The 21754-nt window shown below is 41.1% G+C and overlaps 1 protein-coding gene across 2 annotated transcripts in view; it reads right to left on the reverse strand.

Moving 5' to 3' along the window:
- PARD3B (par-3 family cell polarity regulator beta) overlaps positions 1-21754 on the reverse strand; it is a 2156380-nt gene that overhangs the window by 1673246 nt on the left and 461380 nt on the right. For both annotated transcript variants that reach the window (XM_077448525.1, XM_077448526.1), the window contains exon 5: positions 5037-5125. In XM_077448525.1, the coding sequence (XP_077304651.1) occupies positions 5037-5125 (89 nt within the window). The remainder of the gene's footprint in view (positions 1-5036; positions 5126-21754) is intronic.

The raw sequence follows: 21754 nt of genomic DNA on the forward strand, positions 1-21754 counted from the left end.
GAGCCTGCCTATTCAAAACTTTTTTCTCAACTTTAGTTTCACTTTAAATGGTTTGTCTCAACCCTCTGCCACTTTTGTTGGAATGTTTGGTCTGTCAAAAAAAAGTTGAAAAAACAAAAAACAAAAAAAAAAAAAACAGATTTACTTGCCAGATGATCAGGTTAATATAAAAAGGAAAAGGGCCTAATAAAAAGAAAATCAATGCAACCACCACATTTGGTAAGCTGCAATATAATACATTTGCGTTTTTATGTTTAATATCACTTTAAAATAAAAGTTATTATAATTCAGTGAATTACTCCATGGGTTGTGACTAATCACAAACAGCTCTGAAACTTGAAGAAGGAAAGTTTAGTTCGGTACTTTAACCACTTCAGCCCCAGAAATATTTGCCCCCTTCCTGACCAGGCCATTTTTTTTTTTACGATACGGCACTGCATCGCTTTAACCGACATCTGCGATGTTGTACCACAAAAAAACGTGTGTCCTTTTTTTCCCTACAAATAGAGCTTTCTTTTGGTGGTATTTGATCACCTATGCGCTATAGACAAAAAAAAAGTGTCAATTTTGAAAAAAAAAAACACACACAATATTTTGTACTTTTTGCTATAATAAATATCCCCCAAAAAAAAACTAAAAAAAAAAAAACACAAAACAAAATGTCTTAAGCATTTAGGCCGATATGTAGTCTTCTACATATTTTTGGTAAAAAATAAAAAAAAAAATCGCAAGAAGCGTACATTGATTGCCTTGCGCAAAAGTTATAATGTCTACAAAACAGGGGATAGATTTTTGGAATTTTTATTATTACCTTTTTTTTTTTTTTTTTTAACTAGTAATGGAGGTGATCTGTCATTTTTATCGGGACTGCAACATTGCAACGGACACATCGGACACTTTTGATGCTTTTTTGGGACCTGTGACATTTATACAGTGATCAGAGCTAAAAATAGCCACTGATTACTGTATAAATGTCACTAGGGGCGATCAAAGGGGTTAACTGTGTTCCCTATGTGTGTTTCTAACTGTGGGGGGAATGTGGCTGAATAGAGGAGACATAGTGTTGTTCCTACTTAGTAGGAACACACAATCTCTCTCCTCTTCCCTGACAGATCCAGGATTGTGTGTTTACACATACAGATCCCGGTTCTCCCTCTGTCACAAGCAATCGTGGGTGCCCGGTGGTCATTGTGCCTGCTGGGCATGCACATCTGCTCCAGGGACACGCTTCAGGCACGTACCTGCTACAGTGTCTTAAAGAACCAACTTACAGCTATGATGACACACCCAGGGGAGCCAACCTGCCGTAGTGTAACTGTGGCAGCTGGTCGGGAAGTGGTTAAACGCATTTTAAACCATCCTACCTGTCCTTGGTGTTTTTTTTTCCCCTTGCATAAGATTTATACTGATCATATAGTTGCATGGTGTCAGTTGTTGCCCTGTACTCACTGTCAGAGTAAATCTGCACATGACTGTGTCAGAAATTTTTGTTTGTGCTCAAGCCTGAGGTATGCCACGTGGCACTGCACAAGTTAAGGTATGACCTTTGTTGGCAAAGCTAAATTTCCCTGTGAAGAAACTAAATATCTCAAAACCCCCATGTCTTTCAGTCTAGTGCTCTTCAGGCCCAGTAACTGGATCTGAAAAGGATACAAGCAGGCAGAGAAATGAATGGGAAGAGACCACATTAGCACTCCAATGATTGTGAGGCAACACAGAGGAAAAAGTGAGGCATGGGTTGCTACCCAGAACAAGATGTTGCCTGTACCTTTGGCAAATAAGGATAAGCTTGGTGAATGAATATATGGACATAAGGGAACTTATCAGCCATGACACTATAAACTGCAGCTACAGCATATGAGCCCATCATTGCAAGTTAAGGCAAACAACATAGGGCATTTAACTACACTTACAGCCAGTTCACACAAGAAAGTAGTGTGGAAAACCTGTGTTCCGTGCTAGTTCCCTGCACCACATGCGAAACGCACTGCACTTGTGTTCTGCAGCATGTATTAACTTACCAACACCCCAAACACAGGTCACAAACATAGTGTGTCTGCTTGCACTGGATTGCATGGTACAATACATGCAATACAATAGCACCATGCAATTCAGGTGCTGTGCATTTTTTAAAGTATTGAATGCACTATTTTTGGTATGGTCCGGCACAATTTCAGCACAAAGCAGGTATGTTGCAAAGGAACGCACAGTGGCATGATAGACAGCACTGATTGGGCTGCATCAATAATCAGGACACTGATTATCAGTGTAATATATGTACTCGCTGTGCCCTATCAGCCTAACCAGTTATCAGCTCTCCTTTCCTTACACTGACACAGTGTGTAAGAAAAGGAATGCTGATAACCAACAAGTCTGTTTACATGTGACCAGATTTCATTGGATACAGTTGATCACATGGCCACCGTGATGCTGGAGAGCCATGTTGAAGCCATCTTTTGGCTATAGTGCAGTTGGGAAGCGATTAAGAGAACAGTTATTTTCCTTTGAACATTCTGGTGTTGGCTGCTGTAAACAGAATTGGTAAGCGTAGGGCAGAACAGGTTTGACATTCCATCAGAGAAGTAGTAGTGCAAAAGAGAAGAGAAAAGTTAAAGTAGCACAGGTTTCTAGTGGTAACTGGTTTTTGGTTGAAGGAATAAGGGGGTTGAAGACAGGGAGTGTGTGAAACTAAGTTTGTGATCAGAAAGGGGTTGTTGGATAGTTGCAAGGAGCACAGTGGTGATGTGTTAGCATTAAACAGGAATGTTAGTGAAAGTGGGTATTTAAAATGACAGAAAGTAGGGTAGCCAAGCAGAGAAATTGTTAAAGCAACTATGATAGTATTCTGGAAAGCTGAAAAACACAGCAATTCTCAGAGAAACTAGACAACAAAAACACATGGAATTAGCTTCAAAAGAGGAAATAGATAGGGAGGGACATGTAGCAAGAAAGTGAAAAGTGTGTTGTGGGGAAAGAAGCATTCCAACTCCACCTATTGCGCATCCACTGGGTTTGGGCGAGTCACTCTATTGGATATCACTGAGGGAAAAGGCAGCTAGAGAAGCAAAGTAGGCATCCAAAGGCCAAGTTCCAGTAAACAAAAACAATGCAGGTGAACTCAGTTGCTTGAATAAATGGCTTGGCCATCTGTTTCCTTGAGAAGATGGTCATCTTGTGATCAAAGCGAGGCTTGGTCATCAGCTCTGGCAAAATGGTGGCTATATTTGTGAATGATCCGATCTAAACAAGTGGGGAGACAGCTGTGCTCTTTTTGCTTGGCACACTATATTATAGCGTGGTGACGGACATGGACTCCATGCCCCCTTTGACATCCGCTCAGACGAAACATGTTGAGTGAAGTCTAAGTGATGTTACCATGCAAGTCGAGCCTGCCTATATGCGGACCAGTTCCAGGGAACCATTGATTTTTTTTTTTGCATGCTGGATTACATCTGGAGTTCTGTGAGTTCTTAGTATTTCTCTCTTTTAATAAAGTACTATCCAATTTTATGCTATGTGGACCATTTTTTTCCCCCCTATGGTTTGTGAATTGGAGCGATTTCTTTTGTCAGCCATGATGCTATCCCTTCCCTGTTTTACTCACACTTGTCTAAGCTCTTATAATTTGGAGTCTCGATCTCTGGTAAGCAAGTATTTCATATGATTCAAGGTGAGGTGCACCTGGGTGAAATTTTCACTAAGTATTTGTTCACTCACATTGGACATGTATTCAAGAGACTGTGTTTACCTACATTGTTTTTGTGTTTGGAGACCAATATGATATATATATATATATATATATATATATATATATATATATATATATATATATATATATATATATATGAACATTGTTTTCACTGTTCATATCACTTTGATTAATTAGCATGGCAACTTATGCTATTTTTTATTTCTATCACCAACTGTCCTGTTGTGTTGTTGCCAGCAGCTTATATTCACTTTGTTTGGATTTAATTTTAAACTTTCTGCCTGCACAATACTCTTCTTTATTTTCATATACACTAGACTACACTGGCAGCTCCTAAACTTTAGTTTAGGAGCTTTTGGCTTTTTTTGCCAAAGCTCCAAAACAACTCCATAAAAGCCTGTGTGTCTATGTATACAAACAGTATTCTTCTAGTAGAGTTTGGGAGCTGCCGCATTTAGGTGAGCTTCAACCTCCCTCTCCTGAACACGGAATCCCATTCAGGATAGGAAAGTTTTGACAGCCGGCCACGGGAAAACACGACAAAAACTGTGTGCAGTGCAACATTTTGCGCTTTGCAGCAGCAGCTGGTGATCCGGTGCTTTGTTAAACTGCCATATCACCTTGGTAGTAATTGTCATGCCAGATGTTTTTTTCCCGCTAGGTAGAGGGGGAGGGATTTATTTTTTTTATTAATTTAACCACTTGACCTCCGCAATGTTTTATCTGCTTCATTGAACAGGGAATTTTTTGCTATTTAGCACTGTGCTATTTTAACTCACAATTGCTCAGTCATGCAACACTGTACCCAAATTAAATTATCTACTTTATGTTAAAAAACATATCCGATAAAATCTAATTTCTGCATAAAGCTAGGCCAAAATGTATCCTGCTACATGTCTTCGGTGGAAAAAAATAAATAAATCCCACATTTAACACTGCTTAAATGCACCTAAAAAGTGTATGAGAATGTGTATGTGCTGCTTGTACTCACCCATAATCTGACTGGTCTGTCTCCCTGAATGAAAAAAAGCTCAGGGAGGAAGAAACCAGACAGATTATGTGTGTTTAGTTTACAAACACACACAAAATCATTGGCTGTAACCAGCTGACAGACTCATGCTATATCAATCAAAGCACAAATCAGCAGCTGTGTGCGCCTGAAGACCAGGAATTAAGCCGTGACACACCTGTATGTTGCCTAACCTAAAGCTGCCACCTGCAGTAAGTGTACTTCGGGTGGACAGCAAGCGGTTAAAGAACAATTTAACCCAATATGCATTCCCCAGCAAGAGCCTGACAAGATTATTTATCAATTTATAAATATTACCTGAACATAAATCTGGCCTTCTGTGATTTCATATGGTCATCTTGCCAACTCAGCTCTTTCTGACCATCTGTAGATATGGAGGCCGGTCCCTAAAAGAGTGAGAAGTCTATTAAAACAATAGCTGATGAAGATATTTGGCATATATGTCAAATTATTAAACTCTGTAATTTAGTTTAAATATATCTTCCAGCACGTACAAGAATAAAAACACAAAAGTAATAACACTTTAAAATTAAACTTACATTAGATAAGCTTACAAGGCTTTTACAAAGAAATGTACCCAATACAGTTACAATTTTTCTTTTAACAGTGATTAAGCCTAAACTGTAGATCAGCTCAGAACATGTTGTAATATATATATATATATATATATATATATATATATATATATATATATATATATATATATATATTCATATGAATATGAAAAAGTAAGTATGCCCATAGAAATGCTTGCCTTTTTAAACATATTTGAACAGGAACATTAGATCTTATGCCTACAATGCCTACAGGTAAAGGTGGCATATATGTGAACATAAAATTTACATGATCTATTTATATTCATATCTAATAAAACAAATATTTATTATTATTATTCAGGATTTATATAGCGACAACAGTTTGTGTAACGCTTTACAACATTGGAGCAGACAGTACAATTACAATACAATACAGGAGGGATCAGAGGGCCCTGCTCATTAGAGCTTAAAATCTAAAAGGGAGGATCAGGTAGAAAAAAAGGGTAATAGCTGTGGGGGGATGATCAGATATTGAAAATGAAAATACAGTTATTAGGTGTGGGTAGGATAGGTTTCTCTGAAGAGAAGTATTTTCAGGGATCGTTTAAAAGCTAATAGAGTAGGAGATAATTGGACAGATTGGGGGGCTCTGGTTAAGTCCTGGAGGTGAGCATGGGAGGAGGTGATGAGGGAGCTAGAGAGCAGGAGGTCCTGAGAAGAATGAAGAGAATGATTAGGTTGGTATTTTAAAACTAGGTCAGTGATGTAGCTGGGGGCAGAGTTGTGGATGGCTTTGTAAGTAGTTGTTCGTATTTTGAATTTAATTTGCTAGGTGAGCGGAAACCAGTGAGGGATTGACAGAGAGGAGTAGCAGACACAGATTGGTTGGTAAGGTGGACAAGTCTGGCAGCGGCATTCATGAGGGATTGAAGGGGGAGTGGACTATGTAGGAGTAAGCCAATGAGGAGTGGGTTACAGTAGTCGAGACAAAAGATGACCAGGTAGTGAATTAAGAGCTTTGTTGCATCATTAGTTAAAAAGGGGCGTATTTTGGAGATGTTATGGAGGTTGAGGCAGCAAGATTTAGACAGTGATTGGACATGGGGTTTAAAAGAGTTCGGAGTCCAGGACTACACCTAGTACCTTGGCATTCGGGGATGGGCATATGGTTGTGCCTATGATTTTGACAGAGAAATCAGGGGAAGAGGCACATGAAAAATGATAAGTTTGGTTTTGGATAGATTAAGTTTGAGGAAGTGTTGTGACAAATTATACAAATTATTACAAATAGTAAATTAGTGATACGTGAGGAGACTGAAGGAGTGAGCTGAGGGGTAGAGAAATAGATTTGGGTGTTAGCGTAGAGGTGGTATTGGAAGCCATGGAAGGCTATCAGCTGACCCAGGGAGTAGTTGTAGATTGAAAAAAGGAGAGGTCCAAGAACAGAACCTTGGGGGACCCCAACAGAGAAAGGAAGAGGAGAGAAGGAAGTAGAGACCACGGGTCTCACAGAGACCAAAGTCGTGGAGTTTTTAACTATGCGGATAATTCATGAGAAAGCCCTGCACTACATTTACTAAAACTTCAAATCCATGAAATTAGAACAAGGCATTCCAGATTGGGTGCCAGTGCTTAGAACCTGGGAGTATGCAGGAGGAATCTGTCTTGTATAAACCTTAGATATGTAGGGTTTGGTGTTCTTTGCTATTGATGTGTGGTGTCAAAGTGTCATGGGAGCACTTTAAAGCGCTCAGGAAGATATTTATGTTTACCTATGAATTTAACAAGGAAGCTCCCAAGAACTCAAAAATGCCATTAGAGGATCTGCAGGCAACAGCTGCTGTAAAAGCGCATGCATCAATAAACAAAAAGATTGTACCAATTTAACCTTTTTGTGCCAAAAAAAAATTGCTGTCAAAAAACATTAGCACAAGACTATAAGCTTTTTTTGAAGGTATAGGCAAAGACCAGGCCTAATGGAACAATGTGCTATGGACCAATTAATCAAGGATAGAATTGTTTAGCCACAGTAACAGTAGGCATGCTTGGCACAAACTAAGGACAGCATCCCAGGGGAAACTGCATGCCAACAGTGAAGCCTGATGGTGCTTTGCTGATTTAGGCTGGGTTCACACTGGTACAGCATGACAGTAGTACGACTGTGGATCCGACTTGAATGAACAGGATCCGACTTTGATCCCCACAAAAGCAGGCCCTTTGTGTCTGGTATGAATCTTTAGAGGAAACCCCACGTCAAACGAAAAAAATTAAAAATGGCATATTGTTCCCCCTCCAAGACTATAACAGGCCCTCCGGTCTGGTATGGATTTTAAGGGGAACCCCCACGGCAAAAAGTATGGTGTGGGGTCCCCTATAAAATGCATACCAGACCCTTATCTGAGCAAACAGGCCAGGAAAGGGTGTGGGGATGAGTGAGTGTCCTGTGTCTCCTCCCCACCCCAAAGCACTTTGTATGCATGCTGATATGGACAAGGGCCTCTTCCCGATAACACCGGTTGGTGGTTGTCGGATCTGCAGGTGGGGGGGGGGCTTATTGGAATCTGGAAGACATCTTTAACAAGGGGGCCCCCAGATCCTGCCCCCCACCCTATGAGAAAGAGTAGAGTGGGGGGCCAGGATCTGGGGGCCCCCTTGTTAAAGATGGCTTCCAGATTATTATGTACCCCTACTCATTCACCCAAAAGAAGTGAAAAAAAAAACAGTACACAATTTTTGACAAAGTAAATTATTAAAGCATTCTTTTCTCCTTCCAATTTCTTCTCCCTCTGGCAATGTCGTCATCCCTTCATCCTCCGGTTCTTCTCCCTCTGCTGATGACATCTTCCTCCGATTAGTTTTTTCTCCCTCCACTGATGTCTTCTCCCACTGCCGGTTCTCCTCTCTGCTGTCTTCTCCCTCTGTTCTCCCTTCGATCTTCCTCCAACGCTTGCTTCCGCTGTAATGCTGGGGCCGCCGTGTGTCATTACTTATATAGTCATGGCCACCCATTGAAGTCATATGGAGGCCCCACCTCCGTGTGATGTCACCATCTGTGGCATGATGGGGTGGTGACATCACAAGGGTGCAGGCCTCTGGATAAGGTGTGGGGGTTCCCCTAAAATCCATACCAGACCCTTCGTATGGTCTTGGAGGGGATTTTGGGGGGACCCCCGCACCGTTTTTTCATTTTTTTTTTGGTATGCTTCTTGGAGGGGTATTCCCTCTCATGCTTGCTGTGATAGGATCGCGCTGGAAACACATTATCACAGACAGGTACTCTATTAGTAATGAGCTCTGCATGGTCTGAAATTACCAGGTCCAGCAGAGCATAATTTCTAGTTGGGGGCTCTATGAACTGGACCATAAAATTGTATGTAATGTAGGTTTATACATTTTTGCCCTTTAACTGTTCCAGCAGTGCCATCACTCCAGTCGATTTTGGAGTAGTTGAAATACCCCATTATTATCACTGTTCCAGCCCTTTCTGTGCAATGAGCGGAGTCCTCACCTTCTAATCACAACACTGGGTGGCCTATAACAAAATCCAATAATTAACTTTGTAGTACGCACACCCATGTGCAGTTCCACCCATAATGTGTCAGCCTCATCACACTCTTTATCAGCTAGGTTCTCTTTCACACTTATTTTGAGATCACTTCTCACATAGAGACAGACACCACCACCTTTACATTTTACCCTAAGTTGCCAAAAGGGTGCATAGCCAGGCATATTAATAACCTAATCATGTGACAAATTAGGCCAAGATTTAGCAGTACTGATTAAATCATAGTTCTCTTCATGCACCAAAGCTTTCAACTCACCTATTTTGCTTGGCACACATATGGCATTGTTTAACAAACACTTTAGTTCACTCACTCGTTCATTCATTTGTTTAATTTTCCCTATCTGTAGGAGGAAGGGGCAGAATCACAAATATAAATGCACACACAGATTGGAGGTTATTTCTGGAGTTACATCGCTTCTGAAATCAGTATAGTGGTTAAAGTAAATACAATGAATAAAACGAATTTAGTTGGAATGTACCAATAATTGAAAAAAAAAAACACTTATTGACTTAACTTTAAAAAAAAAAAAAAAAAAAAAAAAGATGATGAATAATGCTACTTAATACTCTCCTTCTTTCCTCTCATCAAAAGTCTGTATGCCACAGAGACCTCTGTAAGCAATAAACTAAAAGGACTGGAAATGAGAATGACAGTATCTGCCAATAAGCAATACATTATCTGTTTTTATCCATTTTTCCTTATTTGGAAGGCTTGTCCCAAACACCGAAGACTACTGACAGCAGGTGATGCATTAGCTTTAATGTACTTTGCTCGGGCCTCTATGGCACTAATGTAAATACTACCAAATCCATAAAAGACATCATGCCTGAAGAGGTCACTTCTGAGATGTTTGTAACTGGAAAACGTAAATCTCTAGATGGCACAGTGACAAAAGAATTGATACAGGGTACTTTGTACTGGATATCTTCCTTCAGTGTAACTAAATGTTAGCATATACAAGCTATTTACTGGGATACTGTAATGAATATCATCAGGCTAATGCCACTATTTACACCCTGATTAATGATGGCACTATTCAGTCTCAATAATTTCTTACTTAGATGATTAATAGTTACTGTGTGAGACAACGATAAGTGAATCAAACAGGCCCTAAAACTTTTCATTATTCTGAAAATGTTGTAGTTTTATTTTAAGCCTTTAACCACTTAAGCCCCGGACCAATTTGCAGCCAAAGGACCAGGCCCCTTTTTGCGATTCGGCACTGCGTCGCTTTAACTGACAATTGTGCGGTCGCGTGACTCGGCTCCCAAACAAAATTGGCTTCCTTTTTCTCCCACAAATAGAGCTTTCTTTTGGTGGTATTTGATCACCTCTGCGGTTTTTATTTTTTGCACTATAAACAAAAATAGAGAGACAATTTTGAAAGAGATGCGTTTTTTCCTCAGTTTAGGCCGATACGTATTCTTCTACATATTTTTGGTAAAAAAAAAAAAAATAATTGCTATTAGCAATTATTGATTGGTTTGTGCAAAAGTTATAGCGTTTACAAAAATAGGGGATAATTTTATGGCATTTTTATTATTATTTTTTTTACTAGTAATGGGCCGATCAGCGATTTTTATTGTGACTGCTACATTATGGCGGACACATCGGACATTTTTGGGACCATTGTCATTTATACAGCAATCAGTGCTATTTAAATGCACTAATACCTGTGTAAATGACACTGGCAGTGAAGGAGTTAACCACTAGGGGGGCGGGAAGGGGTTAAGTGTGATGTGTTTTTTTTTTACTGTTTGGGGGTGTGGCTTGGCATGTGACATCACTGATCATCTTTCCCTATAACAGGGGACAGACGATCGGTGACAGCCACACTAGGAAGCACGAGGAGAGGTTTGTTTACACATTCCTTTCCTCGTTCTTCAGCTCTGTGACCCGATTGCGGGACACCAGCGGCGATCGGGTCCGTGGGTCGAGGGGCGCGCTTGCGACCCGGTCCTGAGCTCTGTGACTGTGGCCGCGGGACCCACGGACCCGATCGCCCCTGGTGTCGGCTGGGCACTTAAAGAGCCACGAACAGGTACGTGATTGTGCCCAGCCGTGCCAATATGCCGACGTAAATGTGCAGGAGGCGGTCCTTAAGCGGTTAAAGTAGTGTTAAACCCAAACATTTATTATATTGCAGCTTACCAATTCCTAGATGTGATGGCTGTATTGGTTTTCTGTTTTAGGCTATTTTTCTGTTTTTGCCTGGTGATTAGACCAGTAAGTCTGTTTTTCAAAAGAACAAGCCCTCCAGTAGTTTCAGGGATAAGACAAACCATTTAAAGCTAGCAGGGATGCATACAATGATCTTTTTTTTTATTTATTCATATAAAACTCTTATTCCAAAATGAAAAAAAAAATGGTTTGCTGTAAATGATTATACAGTGTTAACTGGAGTTTGGCTTCTACGGGTTAGTATATTTAAATCTGCTATTACATCTAACACTCTCTTTCCCCCAGACTGACAATGCTGCTGTCCAAAAGGTGCTCCTTGTGCTGCTAACCCCAGAATGTAGGCACTCTAATGCCCCATACATACAGTAGGACATTCTGACCACAAAATCCGTCTTAATTTTTCCGACGGATTATGGCTGAAACTTGTGCTGCATACACAGTCGTACAAAGTTGTCGGAAAATGTGATTGTTCGGAACGAGGTGACCTACAAAACGTATGATGGGACTACGTAGAGGCCAGTAGTCAATAGCTTTGCGTCTCTCAATTTTTTCTGAGCATGTGTGGCACTTTGTGCATCGGAATTCTCTACACACGATCGGAAAAAATCGGAATCAGATTTTGTCGTCGGAAAATTTTAGATCCAGCTCTCAAAATTAAAAAGTCGTGTATATGAGGAATAATACAGGAAGTGTGTTACTGTTCAGATCACCAGGTGAAAACACAGCGAAAATAAATTTAAAAAAGGAAACTAATGCAACCACCACATCTAGCATCAATAGATTACTTTTTTTTGGGGGGGGGGGGGGGTTGAATACTGCTTTAAATGTTCACAAACTGCATATATACAGATATAAACATTCCATGATTTGCTTAATTTACTAGGCTTTACCCATATCCACAGATTTTGTCTGGGAGATAAGGAACAAAGTAAAGACTTGAAGAAAATGTACTGGAATTGTGTTATCTTAAGACATAATGTGATTTCCATTCAAGTCTATGTAGCTACAAATTGCACCGCACTGCACTAAACTCCACAAAAACTTTTTTTTTTTTTTTAAATCACATCAGAATTGCACTGCATATATGTGAACGGTCTTCATAGAAACTCATGCTATTGTCATGTGATTCCTTATATTCTGGAACACATCAGAAATTGCATCAGTGTGAACCAGGGCTAAAACATTCTCACTTTACAGAATTGTTTTTGCAATACTGAATACATAGTGTATGTTTTTTATATATATATACATACATATACACACACACACACACACACACACACACACACACACATACACACACAGTGCCTTAAAAAGGTATTTCTAGCCCTTGAATTTTTTCACATTTTGTCATGTTACAACCAAAAACGTAAATGTATTTTATGGGGATTTTATGCGATAGACCAAAACAAAGTGGCACATATCCATAGAGTGGAAGGAAAATTATAATTTTTACTGATAAATAGCTGAAGGGGCGTGGCTTACGCATGGCACTGGTTGGATGTGGATAAGGAGAGCTTCATCCAGCAATCGGCCTTACAGCTCTAGTAATGCCTTCTAGAACACCTAAACCCCGCTCCACACTTGGCAAAAGGTATGGGAAGGGATCGTGACTCACTCGTCCACCATCGGCTCCATCAAGCCGTATTTAGATGCACAAAGATCCTGCCCCGGCACACGAGGCGGACAGGCCAGAGCCTCAAGGTCGAGAATATCTCCCTCCCACGCCGCCTCTGTCCGGGAGAGCTCTCCTGCCTCCGCCTACTGCTCGGACCTCATGGATGACCCAGGATCCCCTGCTGGCTCCAAAATGACACTGTTGGTGAGTGGGTTCAAAAGAGAACTTGCAGGGATGTTTCACAGCCTAAAAAAGTCTATTAAAAAATAAATCACTGCAGTAAGAGCAGACATGTCACATATACTGGTCAGAATATAGGAGACAGAGCAGTGTCAGGATTTTCATGCAACGGCCATTAAAGAACTGCAGGAGACTGTCACACAACTAGCCTTTGCCTCCCTGTATAAACTCAAAGATCTCGAGAAATAATCTGCGTATTGGGGACTCCTTTACCCTCCGGTTCCCTGAGGAGCTCTCAAACTTCCTGCAGGATGGGGCGTGGCGACCGCCGACTGAGATGGCCGCACAGTGTTAGAGCTCCGCTCAGCTTCAGGGGAATCACCGGAATATCGCCTGATCGGACCCGGTTAAACACACCGCCGTCAGCCGCCACCGAATCGCCGTCAGCCTGGGCACCGGGAAGATGCGTAAGAAACATCAGGCACCGGCGAATATGCAGAAATTGCCGGCTTTTTTCCCGGCCGCATCCCGCGGACTTCAAGAAAATGGCGGCGGGAGACATACTGACAGGTCAGTGCAAAGTGCTCTAACGCAAACGCCGCCGACAACACATACGTCACAAACAAGAGCGACGGGAGAGGGAAACGAAGGAGACAATTCCGCCGCACAGGGAATGGCACACACCCGGAAGAACAGTTCCAGCTCTACATCTTCCAGCCACTCTCCTACCACAAGAAGCCCTGTCAAATCCAAACCAAGGCTGGACCCTGAGATAAGTGCCCATGACAATAGATACTCCGCACTGGATATGGAGGTTAGTGGGGCATTAAATAGCGATGCAAATGTACAACACCCGGTGGACCAGTTTGCCATGTTTCCGACCACAGGCCAATCGGTGTCAGATACCACCCTAAAAGAAATGCTCATGTCGTTAAGAGCTTCATTACAAACCGACATGATGACATGCTTTCAACAATGCAGAGCAGATATCACTGATCTTGGGGACAGAGTGAATCAAGTTGAACTAAGAATGTGCGACGTCACCGCATCATTCAATGCACTAGTGGATTCCCACATGTCCCAGCAAGACTCCATCTCTAGAATACAATCAAAATTAGCTGACCTCGAGGACCGTTCCCGTAGGAATAATTTGAAGATCCGAGGTATACCGGAAAGTGTTGCAGCGCAACAGCTCCACACGTACGTTACCGACATGTTCCACGCCATAATTCCATCCTTATCTGCACTGGATTTGAAAATAGATAGGATCCACCGGGTGCCCAAGCCATCTTTCTTACCACAAGAGACCCCTAGAGATGTATTACTCAGGATCCACTTCTTTCAAACCAAAGAACTTATCCTAGACGTTTTTCGTAAAGCGGATAATCTCCCGGAACAAGCAACGAATATCCAAGTTCTCCCAGACCTCTCACAACACACGCTACAATTGCGGCGCAACATGGCGACCTTTACTAAGGCATTGCGAAACCACAAAATTATATACAAATGGAAATACCCTGCAAAACTTATAGTCTCCCACCAAGGAGCTAACCACATAGTCAACACGTTAGAAGAAGGGTTACAGCTCCTGCACCAATGGCAAATTTTATTACCAGATGCCAACCATGAAGCACCGCTTCAATTTAGAGCTCCGCCTGGCAAACTACAACCAGACTGGCAATCCAAGCCACAAGGACGCCCAAGCTCACACCGCACCTGAGCTCATGTCCTCAGGCTCCTCATCCAAGCTTACAGTAAGATTCCCCTGAAGCTTATGGTACCGTCCACCGTACCTTAGCTCCTACCGTTGGGCAGTTATACTGCTTGGTCCATTTGGACTCGTTTGTTCTATTTGTTTTTTAAATTTATTCACTGTTACATCTTCGTGTTTTTTTTTGTTTTTTTTCTTTCGTTTCTTCAACCGATAACTGAGCAACTATCCAACGGCTCCACTCATCTGGCAAATTTTGAATAAGAAAATGTGCATTACTGCCCACCTGAATATTCAGCTTCCTGTTCGCCACTCCTGGCAATCGCATCAAACAAGAGTTGTCACAGAAAGACTGTTCTTCCTCATCGTTGACCCTTACCCAATCCACTACTATGTTTATGAACTATATATACTAATGATCCCATATTTTCGACAACAAGAGATGAAGCTTCACATACCATCTAACCAACGCAACTATCTTCTATCCCATCATCCAACTGCTATGAATGACAGTTAAATTTTTAACAATAAATGCAAGAGGCCTCAACCACCCGGCCAAAAGAAGATCGCTTTGGAAGGAGGCTATTCAGCACAAAGCAGATATCCTGGCAGTTCAAGAGACGCACTTTCATAAATCAGCCACACCTAAATGCTCTCACCCAAATTTTCCGCACGTTTTCCTTTCATCCACTACAGCGAAGAAGAGAGGGGTAATGTTGGCAATAAGGGACACTGTGTCGTTTGAACTGAAAGACTCATTCATAGATCCAGACGGTCGTTTTATAATACTGGTTTGTATAATTGACAAGCTACCGATCACCTTAACATGCTTATATGCTCCTAACTCGCATCAACTTAAATTTCTTAAAAAGGTTATCAAACACATAACAACCATGCGAGTGGGGAGTATATTAATTTGCGGAGATTTCAATATGATCCTAGATAGTGGTTTAGACACTTCTTCTCGAACTAAGCAACGTGGCCCGAACTTCCGGGATCTACTTATTAGAGAAGAATTGTACGATGTTTGGCGATGTTTGAATGCAAACGACAAATCGTTCACGTACTATTCCCCCAGGTACAACTCATATTCCAGATTAGACATGTTTTTAGTGGATAAGGTGCTGCTGCAGAGAATTTCCCGCTCTACCATACATGACATAACATGGTCGGACCACGCTCCGGTGATCATACAGATGGAGAGCGGGGGAGCCTTTGCGACAGCACGTTTATGGCGATGTAATGAATACCTGTTTCATGATCCAAAATTTCAAAAAGACATCACACAGCAACTAGACGAATTTTTTAATTTCAATGTTCCTAACGCCACCAATTCCTTCAATAACTGGAACGCTCATAAGGCATATATCCGCGGTATACTTATTAAGATGAACTCCAGACTTGTCAAGGAACGTACTGCCAAAATTACAATTCTGGTTACGGAAATTAGGAAACTAGAGAAAGAAAATCAAAATACACCTACAGCAACATTAGCCTCGAAATTATCCACCGCACGTTCTCAATTAAGGGAACTTTTTAGCACTCAACACGAACAATACATGTCCAAACTTAAACTAAATTACTATGCTAATAACAATAGAGCAGGCAGATTCTTAGCTAACCGGCTTAAAGAACGCAGATCTAAAACAGTAATCCCACATCTGTTCTACCCGGACTCTACTAGAAAAATAGAAAATCCACAAGACATCGCAAACGCTTTTGCGGACTATTTTTCATCACTATACAATTTGAAGGACGATCCCATAACCCCACAACCGAATAAAACAGATATTGATAATTTTATATCTAAATTGACACTCCCCTCAATTTCTGAATCCCAGCTGCAAGCACTAAACGAACCCTTTTCCATGATTGAACTAGAAAGAGCTGTAAAATCTCTCCCTTTGAACAAAGCCCCAGGTCCAGATGGCCTTTCTAATGGATATTACAAAACCTTTAAAAAAATACTCTCACCACACTTATTAACAATATTCAACGAAGCCAGGACGAAAGGTTCCTTTCCTCCAGAAATGCTCCAAGCATATGTAATTACCCTACCTAAGCCAGGTAAACCCCCAGATGTCCCAGCCAATTTCCGTCCCATTTCCCTGTTAAATGGGGATATCAAAATTTATGCAAAATTACTAGCCAACAGATTATATGACCTTATCCCAGATTTAGTGAAACCAGACCAAACAGGATTTACTAAAGGTCGCCAGGCGTCAGATGCCACTAGAAGACTTCTAAATATAATTCATCATACGGAAAGTAGGAGAACGCCTTCTCTGCTTCTTTCAATAGATGCAGAGAAGGCGTTTGACAGAGTACACTGGGGGTATATGGAGGCGGTCCTGGAAAAGTTTGGATTCCAGGGCGATTCATTGACCGCTATATTAGCTCTCTATTCCAGTCCATCAGCTAAAGTGTACACGTCGGGTCTTCTTTCAAAAGAATTTAAGATCACGAATGGAACACGCCAGGGGTGTCCGTTATCACCATTCATCTTCAACTTAATGATGGAGCCTCTGGCGGAGACCATTCGTAGCCATCCCCACATTTCAGGTTTCAAATTTCACAAGACCACTCATGTCATCAACCTGTTTGCTGATGACGTGATCCTCCTTCTTACCAATCCTACGGTTTCTCTTCCATTTTCACACGATATTTTAAACCATTTTGGTACCCTGTCTTATTATAAAGTAAACTTTAACAAGTCCGTAATCCTAGATCTGGGCGTTAACCCCCATGCTAAGCTACACTTACAAAAAACTCTTCCTTACATCTGGGCAAAGGACACAATACCATATCTAGGTGTTCACCTATCAGCCAACATCTCAAAAATTGCAGACACAAATATTAAATATTTGCTTACAGATATACGGAAAACTATGACTAATATGTCTAAAACCGAATTGTCATGGGCAGGCAAAATAGCATCTTATAAAATGATCATTCTCCCTAAAATCTTATATGTGTTTCGAACGCTTCCCATCCCCTTCAAGACATCTCACTTTTCTGAACTAAGCAGTTCCCTCAAAATGTATATTTGGCAAGGAAAAAGAGCACGCTGCTCGCACAAAATTCTAATACAACACAGGAAGGTAGGAGGGATGGGCCTCCCGGACATAAAGGACTACTATTGGGCCTCTATTTTAGCTCAAGCCAAACACTGGTTTCATACTCACTCTCCCCCGTTATGGGTTAATATAGAATCTACTATTAACAAAATCTACCCGTTGAGTCTTTTACTGCTTGCAGATATTTGGAAGCCATTACCCTTAACATCCCTCTCCCCGACAACCAAAGTGACGTTGATGGCGTGGAGACAACTGTTAAACCAACCTAAAACTAGTGCTTCTTCCTACACGACTGTACAAACTCCACTACAGACATTGGAAGTGCTACTCCCATACAGCCCCATCACAAAATGGACAGAACATGGGATAACATGGATAGAAGAACTCCTGGACAAAAATATTCCCTTACCATTTCAAACCTTACGAAACAGATTCGATCTGCCTGCTTCACACACATTGTTATATAGACAAATATATTCTTTCCTAAGTAAAAACCCCCCACCTACAGTAGAAATTAACAATATAGTATGGCGTTTTTATACTTGCAATCATAACAAGGACAAGGGCATATCTCTCATATATAACTTACTTCAAGCTAAAATGGAATTCACCAAAACCCCAGCGATTTTGTCATGGGAAAAAGATCTAGGGTCAAATTATGGGACGGAACAATGGTGTGAAATTTTCCGCTACAATTACAAAGCCACAAGGTGTATCAGTCACTGGGAATTAACACAGAAATTACTAACAAAATGGTATAGAACTCCATTTCAGCTTGCTAAAATGTTTCCTACACACTCAGCATTATGCTGGAGGAACTGCGGTAACACCGGAACGATCCTACATATATTCTGGCAGTGTAAAAACCTAACCAGTTATTGGAGGAAAATATTTACAATACTTGCGGACATCACAGGGATACTGCAAACGCCAACCCCGGCGTTGGCAATCATGCATTTGGGAATAAGCAACTATCCCACTCAATTTAGAAGTGTAGTGATCCACGTCCTAACTACTGCAAAACTAGTAATAGCCAGACATTGGAAAGACACAATCTCCCCAAATCCATCAGAAGTAATAGCACAAGTAAACCTCAACTATAATTATGAAAGACTCTTAGCACTTAGAACAGCCTCTTGTATAACTTTCGACAACAACTGGAAATGTTGGAAAGATTGGTATAAACGTTAAAATATTTACTCCTTCCCTTTCTATTCCCTTACATAAACTCCCCTCATGGCTTCCATAACAAAGATCTTACTATAATAAGATCGGGTCATGTAAAGAATATATCTGTTGATTTGGTGGAAAGTTTGGTTGTCAGGAATGCACTATATCCTGTAGTTTAATATGTTTTTCTTTTTTTCTTCCTTTTGTTCTGTTGTTTTGTTGTTTGTCAGTATATTACACTCTCCTCCCGGACCGGACCCTTCTTGCGCAGCGTGATCCCGGAAGGGGCACAGGAAGGGACCGGTTAGGGAAAATCGACAAGTACCACCGTTGATGCAGGTCTATAATAATGAATCCTATCGGTTCCTAGCCGATTATTTCATCTTGGAAAGCGACTGAAAAATAACATGATTGTATGTTACAATGCCAACAATGTTCATGTATGTTCTTATCATCATTGAATTGTAATTGAAAAACTCCAATAAAAATTATATTAAAAAAAAAAAAAAAAAACTTCCTGCAGGATCTTGGCTTGCCACCAGTGGAACTCCCGGGATAGCAGGACCCCATTCCTAAACTCTCAGTCCCTTTAGACCCCCAGTGGTGGAAAACTATCAAAAAAAGTGCACCTCAATTCTGGGCTCCTACCAAAAACATGGCTGAGATGAACTCTGAACTACCCAAAATCCCTTTGCATAAATGAATGTCTAACACAACTCTAATACACCACAATTACACTTTTGGGACACTTATTCAGCTTCACACAGGTTTGACGTAGTACTACATTACCTACCACCCTGTTTGCTTGGTTTATCTACAGGTTATTTCGCCAGGTTCATTGTGTTCTTATTTTCTCTTTTTAAACAAAAACATTGCTAGAGCTTAATCTTCTCTTATGATGGAGCATACTGTGCCCACGCATCTTTTCCACAATATGTCCCCTGCCCCCTCCTCCTGGGGTTGGCGAGTGCAGGAAGCCTACAAGGTGCTGTATCCAGTCTCTCTTTCAAGATCTGGATTGCTGCTCACTCTCTCTTCCCACAGGGATCACCGCAGATTTTTGTGTGATTTTCTTACAACTCCCACTTGTTTTTCAGCATATGGATATATTTTCTATGTATGCAGTTTTTCTTCTTTCTCTCCTCTCTGGTTTACTTCTATTCCTTACTTCCCCCCCTTCCCCTTCCCTGTTGGCATGCATGGACAAAAAGGCTAAGGGTCGCACTCAACTGTCATAATGGCTACGCTAACAATTTCTTCCTACAAAGTCAGGGGCCTAAATGTAGCCACGAAACGGCACCAAGTATTACGTGAACTGAAGAAATCTGCATGCCCTGTTGCCTTTCTTCAAGAAACACATTTAACCCACTCAACACCAGTCAAATTAACCATGCCACATTTTCCATAATAGTATTATAGTTTATCTGTTGCCAACAAAGCCAAGGGCATAGTCACTTTCTCTTCCTTAAGGGCTTTCTAGGCAACACCCAGTGTACCCTAGCAAATGTTTATTGCCCTAATCCTAACCAACCTGCCTTTTTTTCCCAAACTCTCACAAAATAATTGCAATTTGCCAAAGGAATAGTTATCCTCGCAGGCGATATAAACATGCCACTTGTCCCCGCACTAGACACCTCCCAAGGCCGCTCCAACATTCCATTCAAACGTTTAGCTTATGTCAAAAAAAGGCTCCTAGACCTTCAATTACTAGACATCTGGCTCCTACTTCATCCCAAAGAAAAAGATCTCACCCATTTTTGCAAAATGCATCAATCCTACTGCAGAATAGACAATATCTTTCTGGACCACTTTAACTTCTCTTGCGCTCATCCCACATAGGCACGGCATCTATATTGGATCATGCACCTGTATTGATGTGTCTGACCATGCCCACTTTAACACATCGCACTAATAACTGGAAACTCAATGACTCTCTCCTCTCCAAACAGAGGTCTCTATGCTATCCTCTCACCTGATACAATATTTCAGGGAGAATAAACCTTCTGAGACTTTTCCCTCAATTGTGTGGGAAGCTCATAAAGTTACTATGAAAGGTAGACTTATTGAACTTGGTGCAAGGAAAAAAAGGAAGCATGGTCAACAGATTGAACAGGTTTTGCAACTAACTAACTTCGACAAACATTAAATCTCCCATATTTGTATTGAACATATTTATGGTCACCAGTCGTATGCTTCATTATGTTTTTATGCTCATCTACAATAACGTTGTTGGAATTTCGATAAATTCTAATTTACTCCACTTACCGTTTATGACCTCTATGATCAACTAATTTAAAGTCCTAACCTTCTCTTTGCCCAACAACTAACCTCAACAAACAACATAAACTCTCACTACATACCAAACATCTCAAAGCCCTTACGCTTAAACGTGAGGAACTGCAGAACCTCCTTGATCTAGAAACTAGAGAAACTTCCAACAGATATCACAGAAACTATATGAGTGGGGGAATAAACTGGGTAAACAACTTGCCAGATCCCTTAGAGCTAAGAAGTCTAAGTAATTTATGCACAAATTTTAACTTCCGACAGAAGAGCTTGCGTATGCTACCCCCATATCGCCAAGGCATTTAGGGAATTTTATGCAGACCTTTATAACATTGCAAATGATCTATCCTCTCTATCTCAAAAAGCGAAACGCAATTGCATGCTCTTCTATCTGAAATATGCTAATTTACCTAAACTGTCTTGATCGGTCCTTAGAGAAATGGAAACTGACTTCTCTGTTGAAGAATTCCAAACCGTTCTGAAACTGTCTCCTTCCGGGAAAAGCCCCAGGACCAGGCAGGTACACCATTTTATACTATAAAACATTTAGCGACATTTTACTCTCCCATCTCACAGCTCACGCCAACTCAATCCCCCACTCTTCTATGCCCAGAGTCCCTCTCAGTCCACATATCCGTCATCCCCAAACCCGGCAAAGACCCCACCCTTTGTGGTAGCTCCAATTATACT

The sequence above is a fragment of the Lithobates pipiens genome, unplaced genomic scaffold (assembly GCF_037356315.1).
Source record: "Lithobates pipiens isolate NorthernLeopardFrog02 unplaced genomic scaffold, aLitPip1_a1.2 Scaffold_22, whole genome shotgun sequence".
Lineage (NCBI taxonomy): Eukaryota > Metazoa > Chordata > Amphibia > Anura > Ranidae > Lithobates > Lithobates pipiens.